This window comes from Phlebotomus papatasi, chromosome 2 (genome assembly GCF_024763615.1).
Source record: "Phlebotomus papatasi isolate M1 chromosome 2, Ppap_2.1, whole genome shotgun sequence".
NCBI lineage: Eukaryota > Metazoa > Arthropoda > Insecta > Diptera > Psychodidae > Phlebotomus > Phlebotomus papatasi.
In genome coordinates, this window is record NC_077223.1 from 44,912,427 (window position 1) to 44,937,534 (window position 25,108).

Here is a 25,108-nt window from a genome sequence, read left to right on the forward strand (position 1 = left end):
ATTCATTGAATACGTGCTTAATTCCGGGGCAGATTGTATTTGAAAGTTCTAGGAACCTGCCCACTATTGTATAGCCGTTTTAAATTAAGTTTAAGGTAGAAATTTATTATGAGTTCAATCTTGGTTTGCGATTACAAGCAATTTAAACTGTATGAATATATTTTTTGTAAATAGAGTTAATTTAGATCTTATGTGTTGTACCCAATCTCAAGCCAATTAATTTTTATCCATGATAGAACCAGAAAAATCATGTTAAAAGCCATATTGTCGCAATTGCAAAGAAAGCATTCGATTGAGATACCTTATAACCCAAAGATTTAGTTATAGAAGATATCAATTAGAAATAGAGAGTCCAATAAATGCCATATTAATTATGTGAATGAAACATAGACCCTTAAGACATCAAGTTGCTAAATCTCTAACCTTTTTGACTCTTCGACTGGTAATGGAAAGCCAAATGAAGTCTGGGAGATATAGGTATAAATTTCAAAGGTTCGAAAAATCGATGAAATGCATACATCGCTCTGTCTATTAATTAAACATCAACTGCGATTAACTTTCAAGTTTCCAAAAAAAAAAACTTCTATCTAAATTTGCATCAGAAATTCTGATGCGAAATATTAAATAAATTTGATAGAATGTCAATCTGAATATTTAAGCTGGAGATTACAGCCGAAAGCGAAAAAATATTGACAAATCTTTACACGTTGATCTCAAATAAAACTGACGCAGGTTTTCAGGATACAATAGAGTAATGTTAAACATAATCTAATTTTGAATTTTGAGATTTCTTCACAATTTCAGTTAAATAAAGAGAAATGGAAAGGGACTTTTCGTGGTCTTTTTCTTCCTTTACCTATCTGAAACAATGAGAAAATTTCAAAATCCACAATTAAATTATATTCAAAATTACCTTATTGCACCGTAGGGGGTAATGGGGCCATTTTGAGCTGTAGGGCTACATTGATTTACGTCTTTTCGTATAATATCTAAAGAAATTCGGGTCCTACAATTATTTTATTTAGTTTCGTAATTGTTTTGTGGAGCTAATTTGCTTTACGCGAAAGCCCAGTTTCCTTTAAAAAATACGCAAAAAATATCATATATTAATGTAGCCTCACAGCTCAAAAAAGCCCCACCTCCCCCTAGGGAAAAGTACTCTACTTTAGAACGTTCATGCCTTCGAATAATGTGAATTTTCTTCAATTTTTCCTAAGACACTTACACATTTCTATTAAATATTAGTTAACTTATCGTGAATTATTGATAATTACGTGATAATTATGTATAAGCCTCTCTGGAAAGATAAAAAATAATCTCATTATTCGAAGGCATGAAGGTTCGAAGAAAGAGTACTTTCCCCTACTTATTGTTTTTCTCACAAAATAATATTTCAGAATGTTTATGGAAGAATTTTCCATATAACAATAGTAGCAATCGATAACGTACTTTGAACCTTTTGAACAAAATTAAAACTCTGGATTGCAAAAATATTGCTAGAGTTTATAAATTGGGTGAAAATCTAATTGGCATATCGCTGACATTTTCATCCTCACAGGATTGATAAAGGGTGACGAGATAATGGTTATCAATGGGGCTATCGTGTCGGATTTGGACATGATGTACCTCGAGAGTGTTCTGCAGGAGGAACAAGCGCTTTGCATGATGATGAGATCTTCGAGGACAGAGCCACCAGATTTGGCAGGAATAATGCGCGTCACTGACGACATGATTGACTCCCTCGTATGTCCTCCACCACCCTCGGATCCACCCATCATGAGTGAGGAAATGATTTCCGGGCTGATTGTTCCAGCTCCTGGCTGGAGTGAGTATTCGTTTTTTCTTTGCCGCTTTCGTGTTTGCTAAATGGAGATTTTCTAATTGATTTTCCTCTTTTTTGTCGTTCTTACTCACCTGACAAAAAAAAATCATCCGTGAAGAGCCCGAATATACAACGTCGTCAGGAATGGACGCTCAATCTGGCGGACAGAAGCAGTTGCGAAATAACAGCTTCGAGATAGAGAATCTACTTAAAACGGCTGAACAAGTAAATATCAATTACTCTAATTGATTCCACCACCCTAGGGATATCCTATACTGCATCCCCATTGTTCCCATGAGAGATAGGAAAAATCGCATGTTTTCCGAAGCAAGAAACGCTTTTGGTGATTAAATACTGGGGGGAGCTCACGGGATTTTAGCTTCAAACAACAACTTTTTAATTATAGTACTCTAACTAATACATTCTTTAACGTAGTTTTCCTTTGTTTTCAAGTAAGATATTGATTTATTATAATTATTCAGACTATGTTTGTTTTGCAAAAATAGGGCCGCATACAGAACTTTGCATGCAAATTCTACTAAAATATTCGACTTTTGTCAGCTAAAAAGTTGCACCTTTAAAAAAATGTAACACAGGAAGATCTATATATTTATATTGACAATATTTTTTTCATTTCACTCCAAATCAACAGAATGTCAGTGTAAGATTTTATCTAATTTGCCAAACTCTGCTCGATTTAAAAAGATAGTTCACGCTCCTTTCAGGAGTTCTATTCAATTGAACTACCAAGTTTGTCAATTTAAAAATAAGCCACGCCCCTTCTAAAAGCTTTAACTGAAAAATAAAAAAATAATAATTACAGTAAATTATTGAGAGATTTCACGTCTCTTTAGATATCTTCATCATATTAGTCAACCAAGCCTCTGTTTTTGATGTGTTGATCCTATCAAGGATTATGCCCAACGCACAATAACTCTTGTTTAGTAAATATGTTTTTGACATTTCAATGAGAGTGAAGGCCTCTACACATTGGAAGCAATTTTTGTCAAAAAATGCATTTTTGACAGAATTTTGACGTTTCTGCCTACAGCACTGCAGCCAATTTCCTTCAAAAAAGCAATTTTTGACGAAAATTGTGCTCAATGTGTAGACACCTTGAGTGAGATCTAGATCTAGTCATCTCGCTCATTCTCATGGGAAATTTTGAAAACATGTTTACAAACAAAAGTTATTGTACGCTGGTCATTAGGGTAAGAATGGATAATTAAGAATCATGTCTAATTTGGAACATTGTGTTTTCCCAACGGTTATAGATGGCAAAAGGAAAAAACAAACGAAGAAATACTCTCAAATGTAAAGTCTTTGAATTTTTTGTGGTTTCTTTTTCGCATTGTCCATCTTAAACAGTGAGAAATTCTTCAAATTGCAAAATAGACATGATTCTGAATTACCCTATATTACCCTAAATAAAAAGAGAAAATTTGAATCAAATAACATAACGAATAATAATAATGCTGGCACATTATTCCATGAAGGAACAAGACCTTCCTGCAAGGGGATTTCTAAGCATGCATTATTATTTTTTCTTGTACGGGATGAGGTTGTCAGTCCCATGCCCGTGGAATCAAGTGCAGTGAAGCTCACTGGATGCAATCCGAACACCTTTAATGTCAGAAAAATTCCTGGTGACCTAGAGTTGATTCGAACCCGGAACACTTGCATCATAGAGCGAATGCTTTACCATTTGACCCATTGAGTGCCCCAAAATACCATAAACCTAACACAATTTTCACTTAAAACATTTTAAGGGGCGTGGACTAAATTATATAGGACATTGAAGCCCGTTTTCACTTTTAAAATATATTTTGCTCTAAGTATGCTGTAGTAAATCTCCTACTAGATTAATACAGTTTTACTAATTTTACTAATTCCCCTTAAGTATTGAAAAATTGTAAAATTGCAAATTTAATTATCAAGTGCTTTAGAAAGAGGTGTGGCTTAACTTTTTGGGCACCAGCTTGCACAAGATAGTCAAATACTAACTCCATTCCAAAAATAAAAAGAAAATATACCATAATTTTTTATTCATTCTATCAAATATAGTATTTAAAAATTTAAATTACGTTATGTCTCAATTTTAAGTTGGTATACTGTGGACTCTCTCTCAATAGAGCATATGGAACAAAATGTCATACAAATTATTAATATATTTAGACGTCAAAGATATTGTAAATTCCACAAAAAGCGCTTAATTATAAAGAATCATGATAAAATAAGAGGAACTACAGCGAATTTGAGCAAATTTGCTTCACAATTAAGGGCAGAATCACATTGACAGTAAAATGCTCACCGTCACCGTCAAAGCCCTCACCGTATTTCGTTGATTTACGCGTTTTCATTGCAATTCTTATGCAAATTTTCCATTACGATATTACCTTGTCTCATACTCGGTGGCACTATGTGAAAATAATATAAGAAAATTGAAGAAATAAAACGAAAATTCGATAAACGGTGAGCAAAAAAACTGTATGAAAAACTGTAGCAAAGAAATCCTACAGTTTTTTGTTTGCTTACCGTTTATCGCATTTTCGCTTTTTTTATTCAATTTTCTTATATTATTTTCACATAGTGCCACCGAGTATGAGACAAGGTAATATCGTAATGGAAAATTTGCATAAGAATTGCAATGAAAATGCGGTAATCAACGAAATACGGTGAGGGCTTTGACGGTGACGGTGAGCATTTTACTGTCAATGTGATTCTGCCCTAAACGTGATAATTGTCAACAACATTTTTCGTCCTATTGAAAAAGAACCGCTTGAACGAGAGTCTACTGTAATTTTACTTATGATAAACAAACTTTCACTAAAATATTAATTAAATCCTCGCTTGTATTAAAAAATATGCTGACAATTTTTCAAAAGACCGTTTGTTTTGCACTTTTTATTGAAAAATGGTCTCGTAATGTAATACTACTTTTTGTTGAAAATACACACTGAGAAAAAAACGGAGGTGCGATTAACTTTGTTTCCTCACAACTTTAACACTTTTTAGGCGTAAAAATATATTACCATTTTTTAATGTTAATTTTACACCTTTTTAAGGGTAAAAATTAACATGAAAAAGGGTAATTTTAACCCCTATTACACCTAAAAAGCATAATATTTACACCGATTTCGGATCAATACTGCAGTGAAACATTTCCGGAATGTTATTTTAACTTTTTCGGTTTCTCTCAATGCAGAAAAAACCTAAATGTTTAAATTAAACTAAGTATCAAAATTGATTCTAAACTAATTTTCTCATAAAGCTTAATTGGATATTTTCACAAAGTAATGCAAAAATGTAATACATAGGACGAAGTTCAGCTGTAGAAAAATAATCGTAGAGTGGGAAACCAATAGTCGGAGATGCAAATAAAACCAGAGAGTGAATTCTTTACTCAATTGAAATTTAAAAAAAAAAAGATTTGGGATTTTCACTCGAAAGAGCAAGAACTTTAATTAATATGCATTTGGTCGGAAGTTTTACTCTGACAATTGGATTGTCACTTGAGTCCTCGCTTCTTCTGGTTGCATCTTTTCCGCGTCGGAAAAGACCATTTTTCTCTCCAATTGAATTTCTCAGAGAGTCCTCTTCTTCCTCGAAATAATTAGATTACGGGCTTCTGTCGTTCACCCCAGGAGACGAGAAAATCGAGTCCAACGGGATCAGTTTCCTCTTCAATTGCCGGGCTGGCGCCATCCAGGCAGCTGAGCGATGCGGAAAAATTGAGAAAAGTGATACTAGAACTAGTCGATACGGAAAAGACTTATGTTAAGGTAGGTTTACTATTTTTAAACAAAAAAAAATCCAACATTTCTCTTTGGTTAGTATTTATTGAACCATAAGATTTATATGAACAATTGTGAGAAATGTTGGAACACTGGTCGGTGAATTTATGGGGAACGTAAAAATGTCACAATGTCTCATCCATGTCCTTTGCATGTTTCTCTGATTTACAGCATTTAAATAATTTACTCGAATACTATTTGGAGCCACTGAAGCGTGAAACATTCCTCTCCAATGCTGAAATTGCTGCATTGTTTGGGAATATTCAGGAAATTGTTGCATTTCAGCGTCAATTTCTGCAAAATCTGGAAGAAGCTCTGGAACTTGAGCCAGATTTTCACAAATTCGATCTACCATGTCAGTTTAAGGTAAGAATTTTCAACACTCTTGTAAGTTGTGCCATTCTTCATCATAAACTATACAATGACTTTAATTGCAAATTCTTGTAAATTTTGTCATTGCAGAATGTTCTCTTTTCAATTGGTTCAGCTTTTCTCTACTACGTTAATCATTTCAAATTATACTCTTCATTCTGCGCTAGTCACAGCAAGGCTCAAAAAGTACTGCATCCCAGTAAGTTATTTTGCATTTTCATCCCACAATATTCATTTACAAAATGTCTGTGTGATACATTTTGCACTTTACTGGTGATGTTTTTTTCCTGACAAACAGGAAAAAGGAGATCTAATTAAAATATTTGGATATTACATTTAAAGCATAGCTTGAATATTTGATGAATTTTCCTTGTCTAATTTGCAGATGAGGGAAATCAGGCACTCCAGGAATTCCTGGCTGCCCGTAATCCCAAGCAACAGCATAGCAGTACGCTAGAGTCCTTCTTGATTAAACCCATTCAGAGAATCCTTAAGTATCCCCTTCTGTTGCAGCAACTACGAAATTTATCTGATCCAAATGCGGAGGAACATTTACATTTAGTTGGTGAGTATAAATACGTCAGTTTTGAAACTTTTCATTAAGTACCTCTTTCACAATATCCAGGCAGGGTGCTATTTTAATTTTAATTCCGGCTAGGAAAGCCAAGAATTGAGTAATTGTACCAATTAATACAATATAACACCCATTGAAATTCCATGAACAATTTAAAATTAAAATTCTGCAATTCATTTTTAATTACAATTTAATTTTGTAATTTCGAGAAAAAAAATATCCCATAAATTTTATCCTTTATGAACTACTTTTATTTGCTTTAATAACACCAATATCAATTAATTATACCACCATTTTCCGAATTCATTTAATTAAGATTGAAAAATACAATGATTATAAAATATTTAAATGTCAATGACTTTTTGAAATATTTTAAAAAAAAAAAATGCAAATCATTAAGCTTCATTGAATTTAATTACAAATTCGGAGCATCAACCATCATAACGAAATGAATTGCAGTGGTAATTGAATACTTTAATTGAAAACCCTTGTAATTTGAATTTAATGAGTTACGATTTTGGTTCCAATAATTTCAATAGAGGAGAGCTTGCACATTTGATACGCGGTGGATTATTTTTTGATTATTTATATAAATGTAAGGAAAAACACTAATAGAATTATTTTAATAAAGTCTATACTAGTGAATGCGTATACTAAGCCTTATATAAGAATTTCAAGATAATTTTATGACTTTTGGAAATAATTCCTTAAGTCAAAACATAAAAAAGTGTCTGAAACATTCCGGTACTCTCCTACGTATAATTTACTAATAAAGAATTGTCTAATGACGGTTTTTTTTATTATTTTGCATCCCTTTCCGGGATTTAACCCTTTAAGGACGAGAAGCTTTCCGCTGAGCGAAATTCAACGAAATCAAGTTTCCCTCGATATTTTAGCCTAAATAAGAGATTTCCGATTAAAAAGAAATTTTCCCATCCCTAGGAGTTCTGGAAAACTATGGGTCATATATGACCCAATCGTCCTTAAAGGTAAAAAAGCACAAAATTTTCCAGACAACTAGTTTACTCGTTTGCTCTGTTATTTTCGAAAGATAAATAACTTGAATATATTTGTAATAATAAAAAAAAATATTTAGAGTACGAGTAAAAATTAAAACGATCAAAAATTAATTTTAAAAATTCTCATTAAATTTTTGGTCTCAAAGACCCTTGAAGACTTGTACACAAAAACAATAATTTTTATGAAAAAATGTATTATTTACTTCATTTTTAATTTTTATGACATTCATCGAAACAATTGCGAGTACTGGTAACACAGAGATAAATGTCGCATGCCTCACAAATACAATTGGTCTTATAATCCTTTTTTCTGATAGCACCATGTGCACCTCAGTTTTCTTCGAAACATATTTGATGGTAATGGGTAGGTGCAATATTGTTTGTCTCTGGGAATTTCAGACGTACAGTTGCACATTTCTGTGGATCCGGGAGTTCTTCCGGAGTTGATGAGTTCTCGATGAAGACTTCAAAGTCCACTTCATCCACGTCTTGTTCCAAATATATTATGTCGCTTTCGTTCAGGACAAGATTGTCGGCATCATCGCTATCTTCCGGGCATAATATGTGGATAATTTCGGGTTCATTAATCATGAATTATTTTTCCATTTTTGAAGTCATCTACAAGGGTGAAAAAATATGAATTTACAACATATACGCAGAAATGTCTTATAAATTATCAAAATATTACCTTCTTCAGTCAGTATTGCACTGGGTAATCTCAGCTAATTGATATATCACACAATATTACACGAATAATTAACTATTTTACGTACACATAAACAAAAACATAAAACAATCTAACCTCAAATCTTCGAAAATCCACTAGAGACAAGTTCGGTGTTTTTTACCTTTAAGGACGATTGGGTCATGTATGACCCATGAAAATTATGAAGCTTTCCTAAAAATACCAATAAACTATAATTTTTACTTTGTTGAGAAATATTATGTACAGTTATTATAGTTTATAGTCCCAAGAGGTTTTTGCTTAAAAAAAATTAGAAATATTAAAAATATTAAAATTCAAGCACCAACGTGAAAATTCGTTACTTTTGAGCTCAAATATTTTTATATTAGCAAATAGCTGGAGATTTGCAAAAAATATCCTAGATTCCTACATCTTTCTACTTCGTGATTATGTACAAACATTAGAAAGAAATAATTTCAGGTAGTCAGGAAAAATTATTTTCTCTATGGATCACGGGTGACCCAATCGTCCTTAAAGGGTTAAGAAATTTTTTTCGGACCCTTATAGCTCGGGTCAGGGAGATCAGGGGACCTTAAATTTGGTACTGATCGAAAGCTCTAAGGGCCAGCTATAACATACTAAAATTTAAACTGTTTAAACCCGATCGATGCCATAGGGGCGGAACTGTTTACTGTTAATATTTAATAGTTAATTTACTATTAATATCCTTTGAAAGTGGGGCACCTCTGAAATTGGGATTTTACGCCGATTTTTTAAATAAAATTGAGCCTTACCATGATATAATTTAGATTCACAAACAGAATAAGCTAAATTACATTATGATATGGCTCAGTTCCACTTAAACGTAGTAGAGAAACCCAATTTCAAAGGTGCCCCACTTCCCCCTATTCAAATCTGTAAAAGTGATTAGAATGATCTAATAATTAGAATTTGGTATTACCAAAGCTACGATGAAATACAATCATAAAATACTTTGAAAAGTTTTTTAAGAGTTTGCCAAGAGGGGTTCATGGGTATTTGACTTTTAAATTTCCTATTTCAACAAACTTTCAACCAACCTTTACGAACAATCGACAATAAGATTTTCTAAATGCATGTACATTAAATTGAAAAATGCTTAACATAAATAGTTTGTTAAACAAGCTAAGTAAGTTTGGTATTCAAGCTAAGTAGTTCCCTTAGTTTATTTTGGTAGATGACTGTCTGAAAATATACAGCATAATTTTTAGATAATTTTCATCATATCAAAAATGTGTAGGTATTTTCGAAAGTCATTCATGCATAAAACTACCCGACCCAGCTTTAACAATATTACAGAATTCTCAATTCTTCTGAAACAGGAAAAGTTCCTGACTTTACCCAAGATTGAACTGCAGTTTTCAGGCCTGGGGAAAACATTACGTCCCATTGTAAATCTTTACCATTGTCTTTTACAGAGGCACTAAAGGGTATGGAGAAAGTGGCTGAGCATATAAATGAAATGCAACGAATTCATGAAGAGTATGGCGCAATCTTTGATCATTTGTTCCGGCAGCACCAGAAATCCTGCAAACAACCGATCGACCTAAGTCCAGGTATTCTTAATGTTCAGAAAAAATTGCGTGTGTGTCTTTCTATATGTGGACAATAGAGCAGTCTGATGGTGAATAATTCTGAGAAGTTATTTACCATTTAGGTGATTTGCTGTACTACGGAGGCGTGGAGTGGCTCAACATATCGGACTTCCTGGGGAAGATTAAGAAGGGCCTGGAGCTACATGCAATGTGCTTCGTATTCAAGTCTGCCGTGGTATTTTTGTGCAAGGAGCGTCTGCGTCAGAAGAAGAAGCTTATGGGTGTATCCAGCAAGAATGCCCCGAATGAAGTGGAGATTATTCGGTATCAGGTCCTCATACCAGTTACAGAAGTACAGGTGCGAGCCTCATCAGCGAAAGATATGGACTCGCACTTTCTCTGGGAGCTTATTCATCTCAGGTCGCAACTACAGAGACGTTCCGAAAAAGTCTATGTGCTCTCGAATAGGTATAAAAAGATACTGAAATATTCTATTTTTCGTCGAATCAAATGCTAAGTAATATAAATTATCTTTCTAGCACTGCTGACTTTAGGAATGCTTTTCTGAAAACCATTCGTCAAATTATTAGGGAGAGTGTGCGAAATATGTCAATACCTATGAAAGGTCTAGGCAGTCTCACATCCGTTGCGGGTCTGTCAGGTCATTCTGCTGGAGGAAGTTCGCAAACGCTTGAAAGACCAAAGCAAACTGTAAGACTCAGGAAATTTATATAAATAAAAACCGGGACTAACAACCTTGTTATTGCAGATTACCATAATTCAAGGATCACAGACATTGGGCAAAATGAAGAAATCCAAAACTTCCCAACGTCATTCTGCTGGTAACTTGGACTATGACAATCTTATGAGCAGTCAGGATTGTGATGACATTCCGCAGCCACAGACAACTTTCCGGAGTCGAAGTAAAACTGTGGGAGACTCTGCTGGTAAGTTAAGGAGTTAGATAAGAAGTAAACGATTTGACTTAAACATGCTAAGAATTAATAAAATCAATCCAATATTAGATCCACCTCCAGTTCCTAAGCGTACCACCAGCGAGTTAGACCGACATGATCCTGGCATCAAAAGTGAAGGAGAAGATGACTCCCAGCATGGAACAGTTAAAGGGAAAGCGACCCTAGGACGAACACCCAACCACCTCACGCTGAGCACGACATCGACCCTGTCGGTGGGCAGTACAGGTAGTCAGGCCCGCCTGATCCAGTCTTCACATGCACCATCAACGTATCAGCCGGTGCTCATGAAGGATCTAGGTAAGAAGGGCGCAACATCGCCTAGCAAAGAGATAGATATTATTGAGTTGTTCCCCGAACCGAATGGGGAACACAAAATGGTAGATAAGCACTTGAGCGGTCTCGAGATAGACAGTTTCGATACAGGGGAAACGTGTGACATTGCAAAATATATGGCTAATCTCAAAGAAGTCCATCTTGAATGTTCTCAAGATGATGCTTCATCCAAGCAACAAAGTGAAGCGGGAGCATTGAAGAAAGGTACATCAGAGGAGAGTGATACCCCAAAAGAAAGTACTGAAGATGAAGGTCCCAAAGTGTCAAGCACGGGCACGACAAAAAAGAAAAGTAATAGCACCAGTGGCTCCCAAAAGGCACCCGTAGAGCGTAAGAAGTCTAACGAGGGTACACCCAAGACAATCTTGAGACCTTCCAGGCACGATCTTCAGTGTCCGCCAGATAAGTCTAAATCCACAGGAAGCAGTCCTGTAAAGATAATCAAAATTAAGTCTCCGCGATCGTCTCGTAGTCCCCCGATGAAGAGAAGTTTGAGTCGGGATAGTTCAAGCATAGAACTTAGCCCTAGACCTGAAGGTGGTGGAATTCTTAAGCGATCACACAGTTCTAAGGCCGTTACAAGTGGTGATTCTACACCAAAATCATCTTCCATTCTCAAGAGATCACTCAGTCCTAAAGATCTACGAGCATTAGATGGTCTTCCATGTAAAAGCCTGAGTCCAGGAAGTAGCTTTGATAATCGCTCTCCAGACCGATCAAGTCCCCATTTGCCCGATGCCCCATATCCTAGAGCTGTTTTTGATCGTTACTACTCCTCTGAATCTGATCGTGAGTATGCCAATCAGAGAAGTCGCGAAATTGAACGTCAATCGCGAATACTAGCTAAAAAGCGAAGCACGTCTCGCTCTCCTGAATCAAGATCGCCAGAATACTATAAGCAGCGTATGCGAAGTTTGAGTGAATCTGCGTCTGTTCGCACAAGCTTCGATTCTGTGGAGTATGATCCTATGTATGATGGCCGAAGTCTGAGTGCATCAGCATCCATGGCGAATAGCTTCGAAATGCCGTATTACGACTACGGCTGCCACAGTTTTGACTGTTACAAGTCACGTCAAAATCAACCGATCATCGTTTCCGCACCGACTCGATACGAAAGATCTCCTGAACGTTATGCTGATGATTACCTAATCTACCGTGGCAAATCTAGTCCCCGGCTCAAAAACTCTAATGAATCTCTCACACGCGCGATTAGACATCCTACATGCGTTGACTGCCTTCTACAGAGCCGACGTATTTCCTAGCATAAGTCCCGCGTGCGTCAGAGTCGCACGCGGAAAAAGATCACACGTAGCAAGTCCGCCTCTCCAGGTGGTTCCTTTGAACGCGATGGTGTCTGCATCGATTGCAATGACGCCTACGAAATTCACGTGTAACTGAGTACCTCTTCGGCAGTCTCCAAACCAAACTCACGTATTATAGCTCTTACACTAATAATAATTTATAATTATAGTAATGCAATCAATGGACTAAGCCATTATTCCTTATTTCTCAAAATGTTGATGGAATAGCATTATTTTAGACGTAGGTTTAAGACGTAAACGTAGTTTTTTTTTTAATAGTTTTGTCAGGGATAAACAAATTCTATAGTTTACAAGAATTGCAATAAGCCGATCTTGTAATCTGGTCGATGCAATCAGACGATCAGGCTGTCAAAGCGATGCAATGAACTGATCAGATTGCCTGGTCGATATGATCATCTGATCAGGTTTTCTGATCGACTCTATCAGCTGATTACCTGATTGACATGATCAACTGGTCTGGTTACCTGTTTGATGCGATAAGCTGATCATGTTATCAGATCGGCGAGATCATCCCATGATATTACCTGATCGACATGATCAGTCAATCAAGTCGATCAATTGATTACCTGATCGTCAGAGTCAACCGGTAAATTTACCTGATCGAAGTGTTCAGCCATGCATCGCATCATCATAATCAAATGATCACTTTCTAAGGACGATCAACTTACAGTTCATCAAGCTAACTGTGTTTGTTTACCCCTTGTTTTATTAGCTGAGTTCCATTAAAAAAAAATTGAAACTACGCTTGTGATTACGGTTACGATTGGATTTTGCTCACTTTCCTTCAAATATAAAAAAAAATACTTACAATCCTTATAGTGCCAAATAATTTCCAAAGAGACCGTTAATGTAATATTTGTTAGGGTATATCGTTAGTTAGATCAGTAGTAGCAGTAGTAGTATCACCTTAGGAGAGAGTAGTTTATGATTTGGCACGTAACGAAATGATACAAAAATCTGGTTTCAAAGTAATAATTGAATCATGGAATTCTCAAAGCAATTTTTAACAATTTTGGCTGAGATTTTTAAGTACAGTAGAGTCTTCTAAATTCGAACGCTCGGGGGGTATTTTTGACATTTCTCACCTCCCAAATTCGAACGATTTTTTCAAAACTAACGAAATTTGTGTGAGATTAAATTGCACTTTGAATCAAATTCTCGTACTTTCTCGCAAGTTTTTGTGGTAACATACTTCCTTTTCATTTTACACGACTATAACGTATGTAAACATTCAGGAAGAAGCACATAAATATGATTTTCATTCACCTAGAATACGAACTTATTAACATAACCTCACAATTGACATTTTGAATCCAAACGGCGTTCGAATTTGAGAGATTCAGATTTGAGAGACTCTACTGTAATATCTTACGAGTCTTACGAGTTAATTTGTATTTTAGTATCAGCCACATGTAATTTAATATTGTAATCCCGTAAAATATTCTAGTTTCTTCATTGTTTGACTGGCTAGAGCTAGAGCCTGAATGCAATTAAAACATTCTATCCAATCAGAAAAAGTTAGTTAGATAGAAAATGTTGACTTGTGGGGGGGTCACCGAAGACCGGAAGTCAATATCTCTTACCGTTTGGCAGCTAGGATGGAGAGAACTTGAAAAAAAAAACACGATTGTTAAAACTGATCTCTCTTGGAGTTCGAGCAGTTAAAATGATGAGGTTAAAAAATTTTACAAAATTAAAATATTATATATTTCATGTGGATAGTAGTGCTTTATAAATTTTAATCTAATATAAACATCAACAATTTGAGATATTTGGGATGCACTACCTTCTCTTGTTGTTTCACTTTGACACAGAAAAGAATGAAAAAAAACCTTCTTACGAGTTACAAAGAAATGTCTTCTCTTATACAATAAAAAAAGAAATGAAAGTATATACAAATCATCTATATTTATCTTGATGAAAGAATATTTTGCTCGTTAAACTGCAAGAGAATGAAAATTTATTAGGGATTCACACTTGTTGTTATTAACTACTTATTTCTTTCACCCACTTCGTAAACTCTTCTCATATTAATCATTATTACGAAGATGATAATCAAAATGAAAGTGAATTTTATCGATATAGTCTTTAAATGATGGAAGATTAAAACAACGTAGATTATACAGGTATTTGAAAATGTTGTTAATTATCTCAAAGAAAAAAAACTATGAGAAATAAGTTAAATTAAAAAAAAAAGAATATATTAAATGAAATATACAACAGATAAAACAAAAATAAATAAATAAATAAAAGAAATATAATCATGTGAAAGAATTTACTGTCTATCTTGACCGTTCCAGTCTTAACTACCAAAAAAAAAATACGATAGCTATTATTGAAAACAAACACTGATAAAGAAATTTAGCCGAAAAATAGTTAATAAATGTGAGCAGAAGAATAATCAAAATATTAGAATGAATATATTGAAAAAAAAAATGTTGGAAAGATGCACTCTTTACTGATAGATTCACCATTTATCCTTTGCAATTTTCATTCAGTATTCCTAATTTCTAAATTTATTTTACGAATTAACAAATTTTTGTATTGCTTTTGAGTTAACCTTTTTACCCTTTCCATTTTTTGTCTTCTTTTGCTCACCAGTCATCTACACAAATTCTTCATGGACGTTTAAAGATTTTTGATTAAAAAAAAAAGTATTGCAAAAATAATACCTATAAAAAAATATTGGATAAGTTCACAAAATTATACACAATCTTCATTTTCACATTTTTAATGCATTTATATTTTATTTCTCAATTTTTCTTTTTGATCCAAATTTATCTCACGAAAACTTCTTTTTCACAATCACTTCCCCTTTCACAATTATGCACATAAGTTTAAAAAAAAAATCAATTTAATAACAAATTCAAGTCACAATATCTACAAAATAAAAAAAAAACACATAATAAAAAACGAAAACCGTAATGGAAAAAACTCTAATCAAAATATTCCAAATTTGAGATTGAATAAAATTTTCAACGTTCGTGCAAATTCTCATTTGATTTATCTTTTTATTGCATTTCTATAATTACTATGACTCTTCTTTCTCACAACAAAATTTTTATCTATCGATTATGTTGCATTTCTCTGATATTTTGTGCATTTTTCTCTTTTAATTAAAAAAAAAAACCTAACAACGGAATTAAAAATTGAGCAAATCAAAAATCAGTGAAAAGTGAATGTGATATAAATAATTTTTCTCTTGTAATGAATTCTTAGTTATTGTAACTTATTTCGGCGGAAAAGTGAACACAAATAATCTATATAAAAGAAATTATAGAATGTTTATGCAAATTTTTCCCATAGAGCACTCTATTTTGTTTGCAAATGTGAGGAAGTTGATTGATGAATATTGCAAAAGCTAAAAAAAAAAATTGACAATGTAATTTTTAAAAAAAAAATCATAACGGTCACAAAACCAAAACTTCTTGCTTCTTTTTTCATCTTAGCAAAATGCAAAATTGTCCGATGGTTAACACACACTTAGTACCCTCTAATTAATTTCTCAGATTTTTTTGAATTATGATTTTTCAGTTCTTCTGAAAAAAAAAAACTTTTTTTATTAATTTTCTTTTATTTTTGACAATGATTTTGGAAAACGCTAAAAGTACGATATTCTACAAAAAAAAGTCTTACGATTGAAGAATGTGAATAGATGACACTTTCTCTCCTTTACTTGTTTATTGAAAATATAACTTCTGCATGTTTTTCTATCACTAAAAATCTGTTTTCTTCGCCCTCTTCTTTCTCCCCAGTACAATGCAAGTTAGCAATTGTTAGTTGAAAGTTACTAAATAGATTTTTTATCCCTTACGAGAAAAGAAACCTAATAGATTGTTGATTATTTTATTCTAACTATACTTGCACTGTTGTCGTCTCAATAAGCAACTGTCGTAATGGTTAATTAAATATAGGTCTTTGATTAATCTTTAAATTCTGTTGACTGTGGTGTTTAATAAGTGTCCCAATAAGGAAGCTTACTAGTTTTATTAAAGCTTTTAGTTATGATAATTATAAATCTGGTGATTAAAAAAAATTGAACCTCATTAGCTCAAAGTGGATTAAGTCGATTAAGTGTTATAATATTTGCTCTGTGACACAAGTCTCATGGATCCGAACATCCATTAGGTTACCAGAGATTTTCCGGCAGTTAAAGCTTTTAAATCGCGTTTAGTGAACAATACATATTTTCGTCATCATTAAATGGTCTCACTTGACGTAAGATTGTAACCCGTGACCTCACTGTTATAGTATTTTATCTAATTTATTGAAGCTCCCAGCGGCTAAATGCACGACTTGACTGTAAACATTTACAAATAATAAAAAAATATATTACAGCAGTTTTCACACTTTAAATTTACTTGAAAATAATCTTATTAGTATTGTCTTATCGGTCTTATCAGTGGTTTTAGAATTTTAACACTTACATCCAGACAAAGCTAAGAACAAGAAAAGTGAACTGAAAAGCTTAGGGCAAGATCTACTGTACAACTAAGCATTTTAAGATTGAAAAGAGTCTCCTTACTTTATAAAAGTATTTCAAAATAAGTAGGAAAATTCTAAATTTCTTTCTTCCAAGATAAAGAATATTTCGGTATTCCAATATAAGAATTAATTAATAAGAATTAAAACTCTTGATGAGACAGTTATTTTCTATTGTTAGCATTAGCTTCTTTTTAATGGTTAAACCCTCTGTTGGTATTTGAAATTGACATCAAAGATACCTCTCGGAGTAGCACTGATTCCTCCTAAAACCGTTCCTAGCGTTAGATAAGGACTTATCCCATCAGAGGGGTGCCGTACAGAATAGTAGTGGATATTTAGCTCAACTCAGCTCTTTGTTTTATATATATTTTACGGTTATTACCAGTTTTATTATATTTTATGCTATGTAAATTTATTGTCAGTCATTTTCTTCCTGGTCTGTTTATGTTTTTATTTCGTATTATGCAAAACGCACAATAACTTTTGAGTAAATATGTTTTTGACATTTCAATGAGAATGAGTGAGATCTAAATCTAGTCATCTCTTTCACTCTCATAGACAATTTTGAAAACATGTTTACAAACAAAAGTAATTGTGCGCTGGGCATTATGCCCAGAGCACAATAACTTTTGTTTTAAAACATGTTTTCGGAGCTTCTTGTGAGAGGGAGTGAGATCTAGATTGAGTCATCTCGCTCACTCTCATAGGCAGTTTCGAAAACATGTTTACAGAACAAATTTTATTGTGCGTTTTGCATATTTTTCATCTATCAATTTTATTATGCCTAGCGCATAATAATTTTTCTTTTGTAAACATATATTCGTAAATGTCTATAGGAGTAAACTAGATGACTAGGTCTAGATCTCAGTCACTCTCATTGAAATATCAAAAACATATTTACAAAACAAAATTTATTGTGCGTAGGGCATTAAGAAAAATTAAAATAACACTTTAATTCGTGCTGGAGAAACTGCATACTTAGAATAAAAATTGAATTCGTCAACCGTCAATAATTGACGGCTGTGAGCCGGATATCAGAGTACCGTGTAACGAAGAGCTGAGTGTAGTTCGTTAGGAGAAATGTTTAAGGTTTTAGGGGAACCTCTTGCAAATAAGACGATCAATCTTTACGAACATTGTTCTAATGCCTCGTCTTTATAACATTTTTATTTTTTTGTTTTTAAGTTACCAGTGACCTACCGTCACCTTTAAGGTTTATTTCTTTTATGTAGAAGTAGACGACAAAAGTTAAAATATTGATTTTTTTCGTAAAGTATTGAATATATCGACAAAAACGATATTCAGAATAGCCCCTGTAAAATTCTAAATTGATGCTGTTTTAATGGTAAATTTTGACATTTTTGTTTGACCTATATCATAAAGTGACACTGATTTTTAATAGATTAATATCGTTGATCAAAAATATTGTTCATGGAATATTAAGAGTTGTTTTGGATTAATTAAATCAAAATTTTAATGAAATGTTTTAAAATATGTAATCATACACTTCAATTCTGATATGAACAAATTTTAAAATGAAAAATTAGGAACTTTGAAATAAACTCTTCTATCGCTTCATAGAAGCTCACTACAAAATTTTCAGTAATCATAGATTTAATAAATCCTCAAAAGAAACTTTAATTGACCTTTCTATTTGAGTAAAGATAAAATTTAGTTCAAAAAGTTCAAATTAAATATCATTGTGTGAGAATAGGAATGAGTTTTGAAAGCCCATTCTAATGGAAGTATTTTGATTCGAAATCTCATTTCTACAAAGTTTCATTTAGGTTTTTTTCCAAATTAGTTTTGCAGGAATATACAAATAACGGTTCTGAGAAGTTTTATGTTTAAAATTTTTTTATTTAGTTTGTTTTTAAAATATAGGTTCTTGTCATCTTTCAGTAAGAGGGGTTTCGTACTATGTATCACATCTTCTTATTCAAACTTTTATCACCAGGCATTTTGAACCTTTATATCAAATTATTCATAGTAATTTCTTGTACTGAAATATGCTTTCAAACAACTTAACAATGAGGCTATTTACACCGCCGCATTAGATTGGGATTGAACTGTTCCAAAACCGGATTTAGGATAATTAAGACTTAATCTAAGACCGCAATCTATACGATTTCATTAAGGTCATTTAGATTGTCGTATTAGATTCTGACTGAATTGTCCCAAAACCGATTTTGGGACAATTCAATCTCAATCCAATGCGGCGGTGTAAACATTCTCAATGTTTCAAAAATAAATAGAAAGTCAGCTAGACTTTCTATTAAATATAAGAAACAAATCATTAAGGAAAATCTTCCAAGACTCATCGAGGCTTAGCTTAGCTATGTGCAATTTAATACACCCCGGTTGAAACGAGTTTTATAAGCCTATTTAAACTTTTCAATTTTAAAATGTATCTTAGAATTGAGAGGATAACCGAAATTAATATCAAACACACCAAGTTGATGGAATTTTCAATCCTCTAAGATCACCCGCAAAATTATACGCAACCAAATTGAGACAATGTGTGACAAATAATGCCCTATAATATTATAAGACAAAACCTTTAAGACATATCGATCGACAGTTTGAAAGAAAAATTTGGGTAAGTTAGTTCGCTAAATAATGTTGAGTTGTAGGGGGTCACCGAAAACCGGAAGTCAATATCTCTTACCGTTTTAAAGCCCAGATGGTGAGAATTTGAAAAATATTTGGATTGTGCAAACTGTTCTTTCGTTGAGTTCGAGCAGTTAAAAATGACAAATTTAATAAATTTTCTTGTCAAAAAGTACTCTAAAAATTATTTGGACGAAATATGAAACGACAAACAGAAATACTTAACGGGATCTAAGAGTTTTTTAGAAAAAGGGGGACACACTTATAATTTTAGAGCTTTAGGTAGCAAGTTGCCGATTGGATGCTCCTGAACTTGACATTTGATCGTAAAATACTGTTGAAAAATAGTTGCTTATTGAGACGACATAGTGCTGAATGTGTGTAGTTTGCAAGGAAAAAAAAGCTAAGAAATAAATATTAACGATAATTCGTATAACCTTTATAAATTCTTTAGATTTGATTTCATACTAGTTTTTTAATCTGGCCTTTACTTTTTTTTGATTGTAGGGTCCCCAGTGTGGAAACCACGAGACACGATTAGCTTAGGGGATGCGCAGTCTTCAACACGCAAAGATGAAACGAAATAGACTTTAGCGAATAAATAACAAGTTTTAAGAAAAAAAAATTAATTAAAAAATTGACCTTAAACAAATAAATATAGTTTTTACTAAAGCACATATATTTACAATATTTTAAAGAGAAAAAAGCCATGACAAAAAAATTGAGAGAGAAATTCTCCCGACTTTAAACAATTGAGCGGGGCATCATATTTGGTCAGCCAAAGAAGTCTTGGAATGTTGAGAAAAAAAGGAGAACAGGAAAATGATATTTAAAAGAAATTTCTCCCTCTTCCATGATTCAATGAAAATTTATAATAAATTAATTTTTAAACGTACCAAAAAAAATTGACGAATGTTCAGAAGATTGGCTTTTGTGACGAATAAGAGGTGTGATTTAGTGAAATTTCCGATAATTATATAAAAAAAAAGAAAATAAATGAAATTTTGCACGTGTGTCAAAGGCAATGAATTTGCCAAAAAAAAAGAAAGATTTGTAATAAAACTGAAGAAAAAGATAATTTCAACTCAAAACCCGAAAAAACCCTACAGAGTGATTAGTATTGGCTGTAATTGTGATTTTATTTAATTCACAGTAAGTTACAGTAACAGAATACATGAGAAGAGTATCATAACTTAGGAAAATTCTTTCAAATTTATACTTCATTTAAAAAAAAACAACAAAAACTCAAAACTCAATTTTAAAACTCTAAGCCCATCGGTACTGATGGATATTTTCCTCACAAAGACTCAATTTTTCAAATCCATTTTATATTCATCAATTTGTAAAAAAAATAAAAGATTTTTTCAGCAGTTGCATTAAAACAAATAGTAGTAGGAATATTTTACTTAGCAAAAAAATATAACAACTTCGTAAGATATTAGTGAGAGAAATATTTAATTTAGTGATAAATATTGGAGTACGTCAATTGCTGTATATTATAGCAATTGTCAATACAACAGTTCTCTATTAATTAATTTTTTTTACTGAGTTCTCTAATAATTTTTTTCTCAATATTTAACAAAAAAAAAACAGGAGTTTAATCCTCTTTCTCAGAGACTTTTTGTAGAACTTATAATAAAGAAAAAAACTGGAATAAGTCACTAAAAGTAAAAGATAGATAATTTTTGGAGCTCAAATTTAATAAAAAATAAAACTAACAATCAATAATTTTTTATGGGTTTTAAGGAAAATCAATAAAAACAACTAATTGTATTTTATTTATATTACGACTAGGGCAATCACTGTTTCAAAATTTCTCTACAAAATAATTAAATTTTAGTGGATTTCTGCACTAAGAAAAAGTTTTAGTAAAACGTGTTGGAAAATGTTTGTTCATTCAAAAATTATTCAAAAAACTTAAGCTGCATAAATATAAATTACGAAAGTATTATCCACATTCAATTAAATATTTGATTCCACAAAATATTTTAGTCCCATTGGTATCTCTGATTGGCTAGAGCTTTAATGCTTTGGCAGCTTTCAAGCTTCAGCCAATTGAAGAACACGAAGAGATCTCAAATGTTTTATAGAATTAAATATTTAATCGATTTAACTTCATGTGAATGGTACTTCAGGGATAATTCTTAAAATTACTAGTCATTTTCCCATTTTTGTTTAACTTTTTTCATTAAGTTTTATTATAAAAAAACTTACCTTGGATTGAAGGAAAATTTCTAAATGTTTGATAAATAATTAGGGTCGAAGGAACGTCTGTTCGACAGGGACCCCCTATTGACACTTTTGTCAAAATGTTGAAATTGATTTAATGTATCTAGTAAAATATATGTAAAATAAACTTTTTTCTGTAATATACGTCTTTATAAACAAAGATTTTCAAATTTCATACCATAAATGGTACAGAGTAGGGTGTCAATAGGTGCTGAAACGAGTTCTTAAAGTGTCAATAGACGTTCCTTTCACCCTATAAAGGACAATCGTCTTTTATGGTGATCGAAATTTTGTATTTTGCTAAGAATAAACCACCCTACAATGCATGTGGAGGGACATTTAGCCAGAATCAAATAAGGCAACAAAACGATAATTTTGCTGTTTAAGTGTCTTGACTAAAAGGTGATTTGAACAAAATATTGTTGTTCGAAAAACTCAAACTGACTTCCGAATATAAAACATAGAATTCCTGAACAGGAATATGATATAGCGCGTTGACACGCTTGACATTTCGAAATTCGAAAAGGAATCACATTCGATCTTACAGAATTAGAAGAAATTGAAATGTGTTTTCTTAATCTCTTAAAAACCATCTTCGAATTTTCCAAACTTCGGCTGTAAACAAGTGGGAAAAATACTTCTCTTATCACGATGTGGATTTTCTGCACTGTTTGCTCACTGATAAAGTTTGAAAAATTTATGATCGGTCTCAAATGTTAAAAAAAAATACATTTCGATTTGTTGATACAGTGCTGTCTCGCTATTTGCACAGTTTGGGTACTTTTTTTGACAGCCCTCTCTCTGAATATGCACAACTTTTTTTGAAATTCCCAACGGTTTTTTTCCTTCTTTTAATAAATTTTTATTTTTTACTTGTTTTTAGAATTTCCCGTGTTATTTTAACTATAATATGAGACAGAAAATATAAAATTAAGAGAATTAAAAACGAGAAAAATTAGTTACCAAGAAAATAATTTTCTTTATTACTTTGTCAAAATGTAAACAAATTGATTTTGAATGCAACCGACACAAAAGCTGTGCATATAGAGAGTGTGCATATAGAGAGACAGCACTGTAATTCCGTAAGGTGGCTCATGTAATTTCTTGTTCGAATTTTGAAGTGGCTTGGTTTAGCAGCAGTGCTAGTCTTAATTTTTTTTTTCAGAAAAATCAAATTAATAAAGATTCCAATAGCGTGGAGTTATAATTTATGAACGTTATACCCTTATGGACAGCTTGCAAAAATTTAAAATTTTTACGTAAAGCATATTTCTAAAAATAATAAAATAATGTGTTTATGATGTGTTTACAAATTTTAAGAAGACTGTTTTTAAAGGAATTTATGTTTTTTGCAAGATTTCCACGAAGTTGTCTTCAGACTAAAGGTTTATCCCACTTCCGGAAGGCCTCAAAATCCGAAACAGCAACCAATTTTATTTGTTTTTCGGAATTTAACAGTTCATTAAATCTTAATAATTCAATCCTAAATGAAATTTTTCCAAAAAAAATTAATTGATAAGAAATTAGAGCAGTTAAGCCATAAGGCTTAGCCTTGGGCCTGATACGGGTTTTAGACCTAAGGTTTAGCGAAATGGCTTAACTGCCCTAATTTCTTATCAATCATGATTTTTTGAGAAAATTTAACTTAAGATTGGATTATTAAAGACAAATAACCTATTAGGCCCTCAAAAAGCAATTAAATTGCACGCTATTTAGGATTTTGAGACCTACGAGAATTGGACTAAACCTCTAGTCTGAAGACCGTTTAAAGCCCGTATAAGTGTATAACGTATATAAGTGATGACTCCACCTTACTCGTAATCTGACCCAATACAATTCCCTTCACAATCATTTCTCAATTGTAATGTCATTTGTGAGTGACACCCTTAGGGCCTTGACAAACTTAAGGATTAGCCGAGAGATGGCTTACCGTAATTATATTCGAAGTAATGGTTAAACCACATTTCAAGCATTTCCCATAAGCCGTCACTCGGCTTCAGTCTTAAGGGTGTCAAAAACCATAATAACTTCTTACTGTGGTATTTCATAAATTCGAAATTTAGTTTCAATTTTTCGAACATCAGTGACATTTTTTAGTCGAGACACTTTTGAACAACAAGAGTCTGGCTTCGACTAGCGTCATTGTTGATCGAAAAGTCGTCCAATTCAGCAGAAATCTATGAAGTTTGAGTACCTTTGAGCAGCAAATTGTCGAGCAAGGTATGACAAAAAGACGACATTGCGCTGTAGGGCGGTAAATTCAATCCGATTAACAAAAAAATCTAACAGTTTTTTTTTCGAGCATTTTCTATTCAATTAAAATATGTTAAACCGAATGAGAAAAATTATTAACACAGCAACGTAAAATTTTAATCAATCTCCACTCCACTGTAGTCTAATAATAAGAAAGAAAAACTATATATAAAAATCATTAAAAAAAATGATATGTTTATTGATAGTGAAACACAAATAATGGAAAAAAAGAGATACATGAAAAAACAAATATTTGGCAAGAATTTACTTAAAATAACTACTGATGGATTGAGTCATACTGAGATGGAAATGCGGTAATCATGAAATGTGAATGGTCAAGAATTAAAAAAAAAAACTACATGAATTTCTAGGTAATTCATTTGGATGCAAATGACGCAAACTTAAAAAAAAACATAAACTTTGAAGAGTATATCGAATGAAATATATAGGTAAAAAAATATTAAAATATATAACTTTTAAAAATGTTAAAATTACTGAAGAAAAATAATGAATGAAAAAACACACATTATTATATAGGCACAATAGTAATTATTACCATATTGCTATTAAACTATACAAGAAAAAAAAATGAAATAAAAAAAAACATTAAATGTATTGAAAAGACAAGTGAAGTCACAATATCCTTATTTCTCCTCCCCCGAAGTGAAACTTATGTGAATGTTGCAATATTAAATATTAAATTAACATAAGAAATTGAAAAAAATATACATGATTTCGCAAAGCATTCTCAAGAAGCTTCTTTTTAAAAATAAAAAAATGTCACTTTTCATTTCCAATCGAATTAATGTTTTATTTATTTTTTTTATAATTTCTCAATTCCTTATTTAAGAAAAAAAGAAACTCGAAAAACGGATAAAGAATGTCATTTAAAGAGAAAAACTTATATTAAGAACGGAGTAAAAAGAATCTTTATATTAAAAAGAGATAATTTACAAAAAAAAAGAATTATATTTAATAAATGAAAAAAAAATGAGATTGTTTTTAAGATAAACACATGAAAACCTTAAATTTATATTTATTGAACAATAAAAAGGTACA

The 25,108-nt window shown here is 32.3% G+C and overlaps 1 protein-coding gene across 1 annotated transcript in view; it reads left to right on the forward strand.

The window, feature by feature from the left end:
* The window catches only part of LOC129801225 (protein still life, isoform SIF type 1-like), a 114,473-nt gene extending 100,118 nt beyond the window's left edge, over positions 1 to 14,355 (forward strand). Inside the window, exons 20-31 of the mRNA XM_055846060.1 lie at positions 1,559 to 1,825; positions 1,941 to 2,047; positions 5,440 to 5,604; positions 5,788 to 5,982; positions 6,079 to 6,187; positions 6,374 to 6,553; positions 9,724 to 9,861; positions 9,963 to 10,308; positions 10,380 to 10,551; positions 10,610 to 10,787; positions 10,866 to 13,506; positions 13,848 to 14,355. Of these exons, the coding sequence (XP_055702035.1) occupies positions 1,559 to 1,825; positions 1,941 to 2,047; positions 5,440 to 5,604; positions 5,788 to 5,982; positions 6,079 to 6,187; positions 6,374 to 6,553; positions 9,724 to 9,861; positions 9,963 to 10,308; positions 10,380 to 10,551; positions 10,610 to 10,787; positions 10,866 to 12,412 (3,404 nt within the window). The 3' untranslated portion in view covers positions 12,413 to 13,506; positions 13,848 to 14,355. The remainder of the gene's footprint in view (positions 1 to 1,558; positions 1,826 to 1,940; positions 2,048 to 5,439; positions 5,605 to 5,787; positions 5,983 to 6,078; positions 6,188 to 6,373; positions 6,554 to 9,723; positions 9,862 to 9,962; positions 10,309 to 10,379; positions 10,552 to 10,609; positions 10,788 to 10,865; positions 13,507 to 13,847) is intronic.
* Positions 14,356 to 25,108: the final 10,753 nt, after the last annotated feature.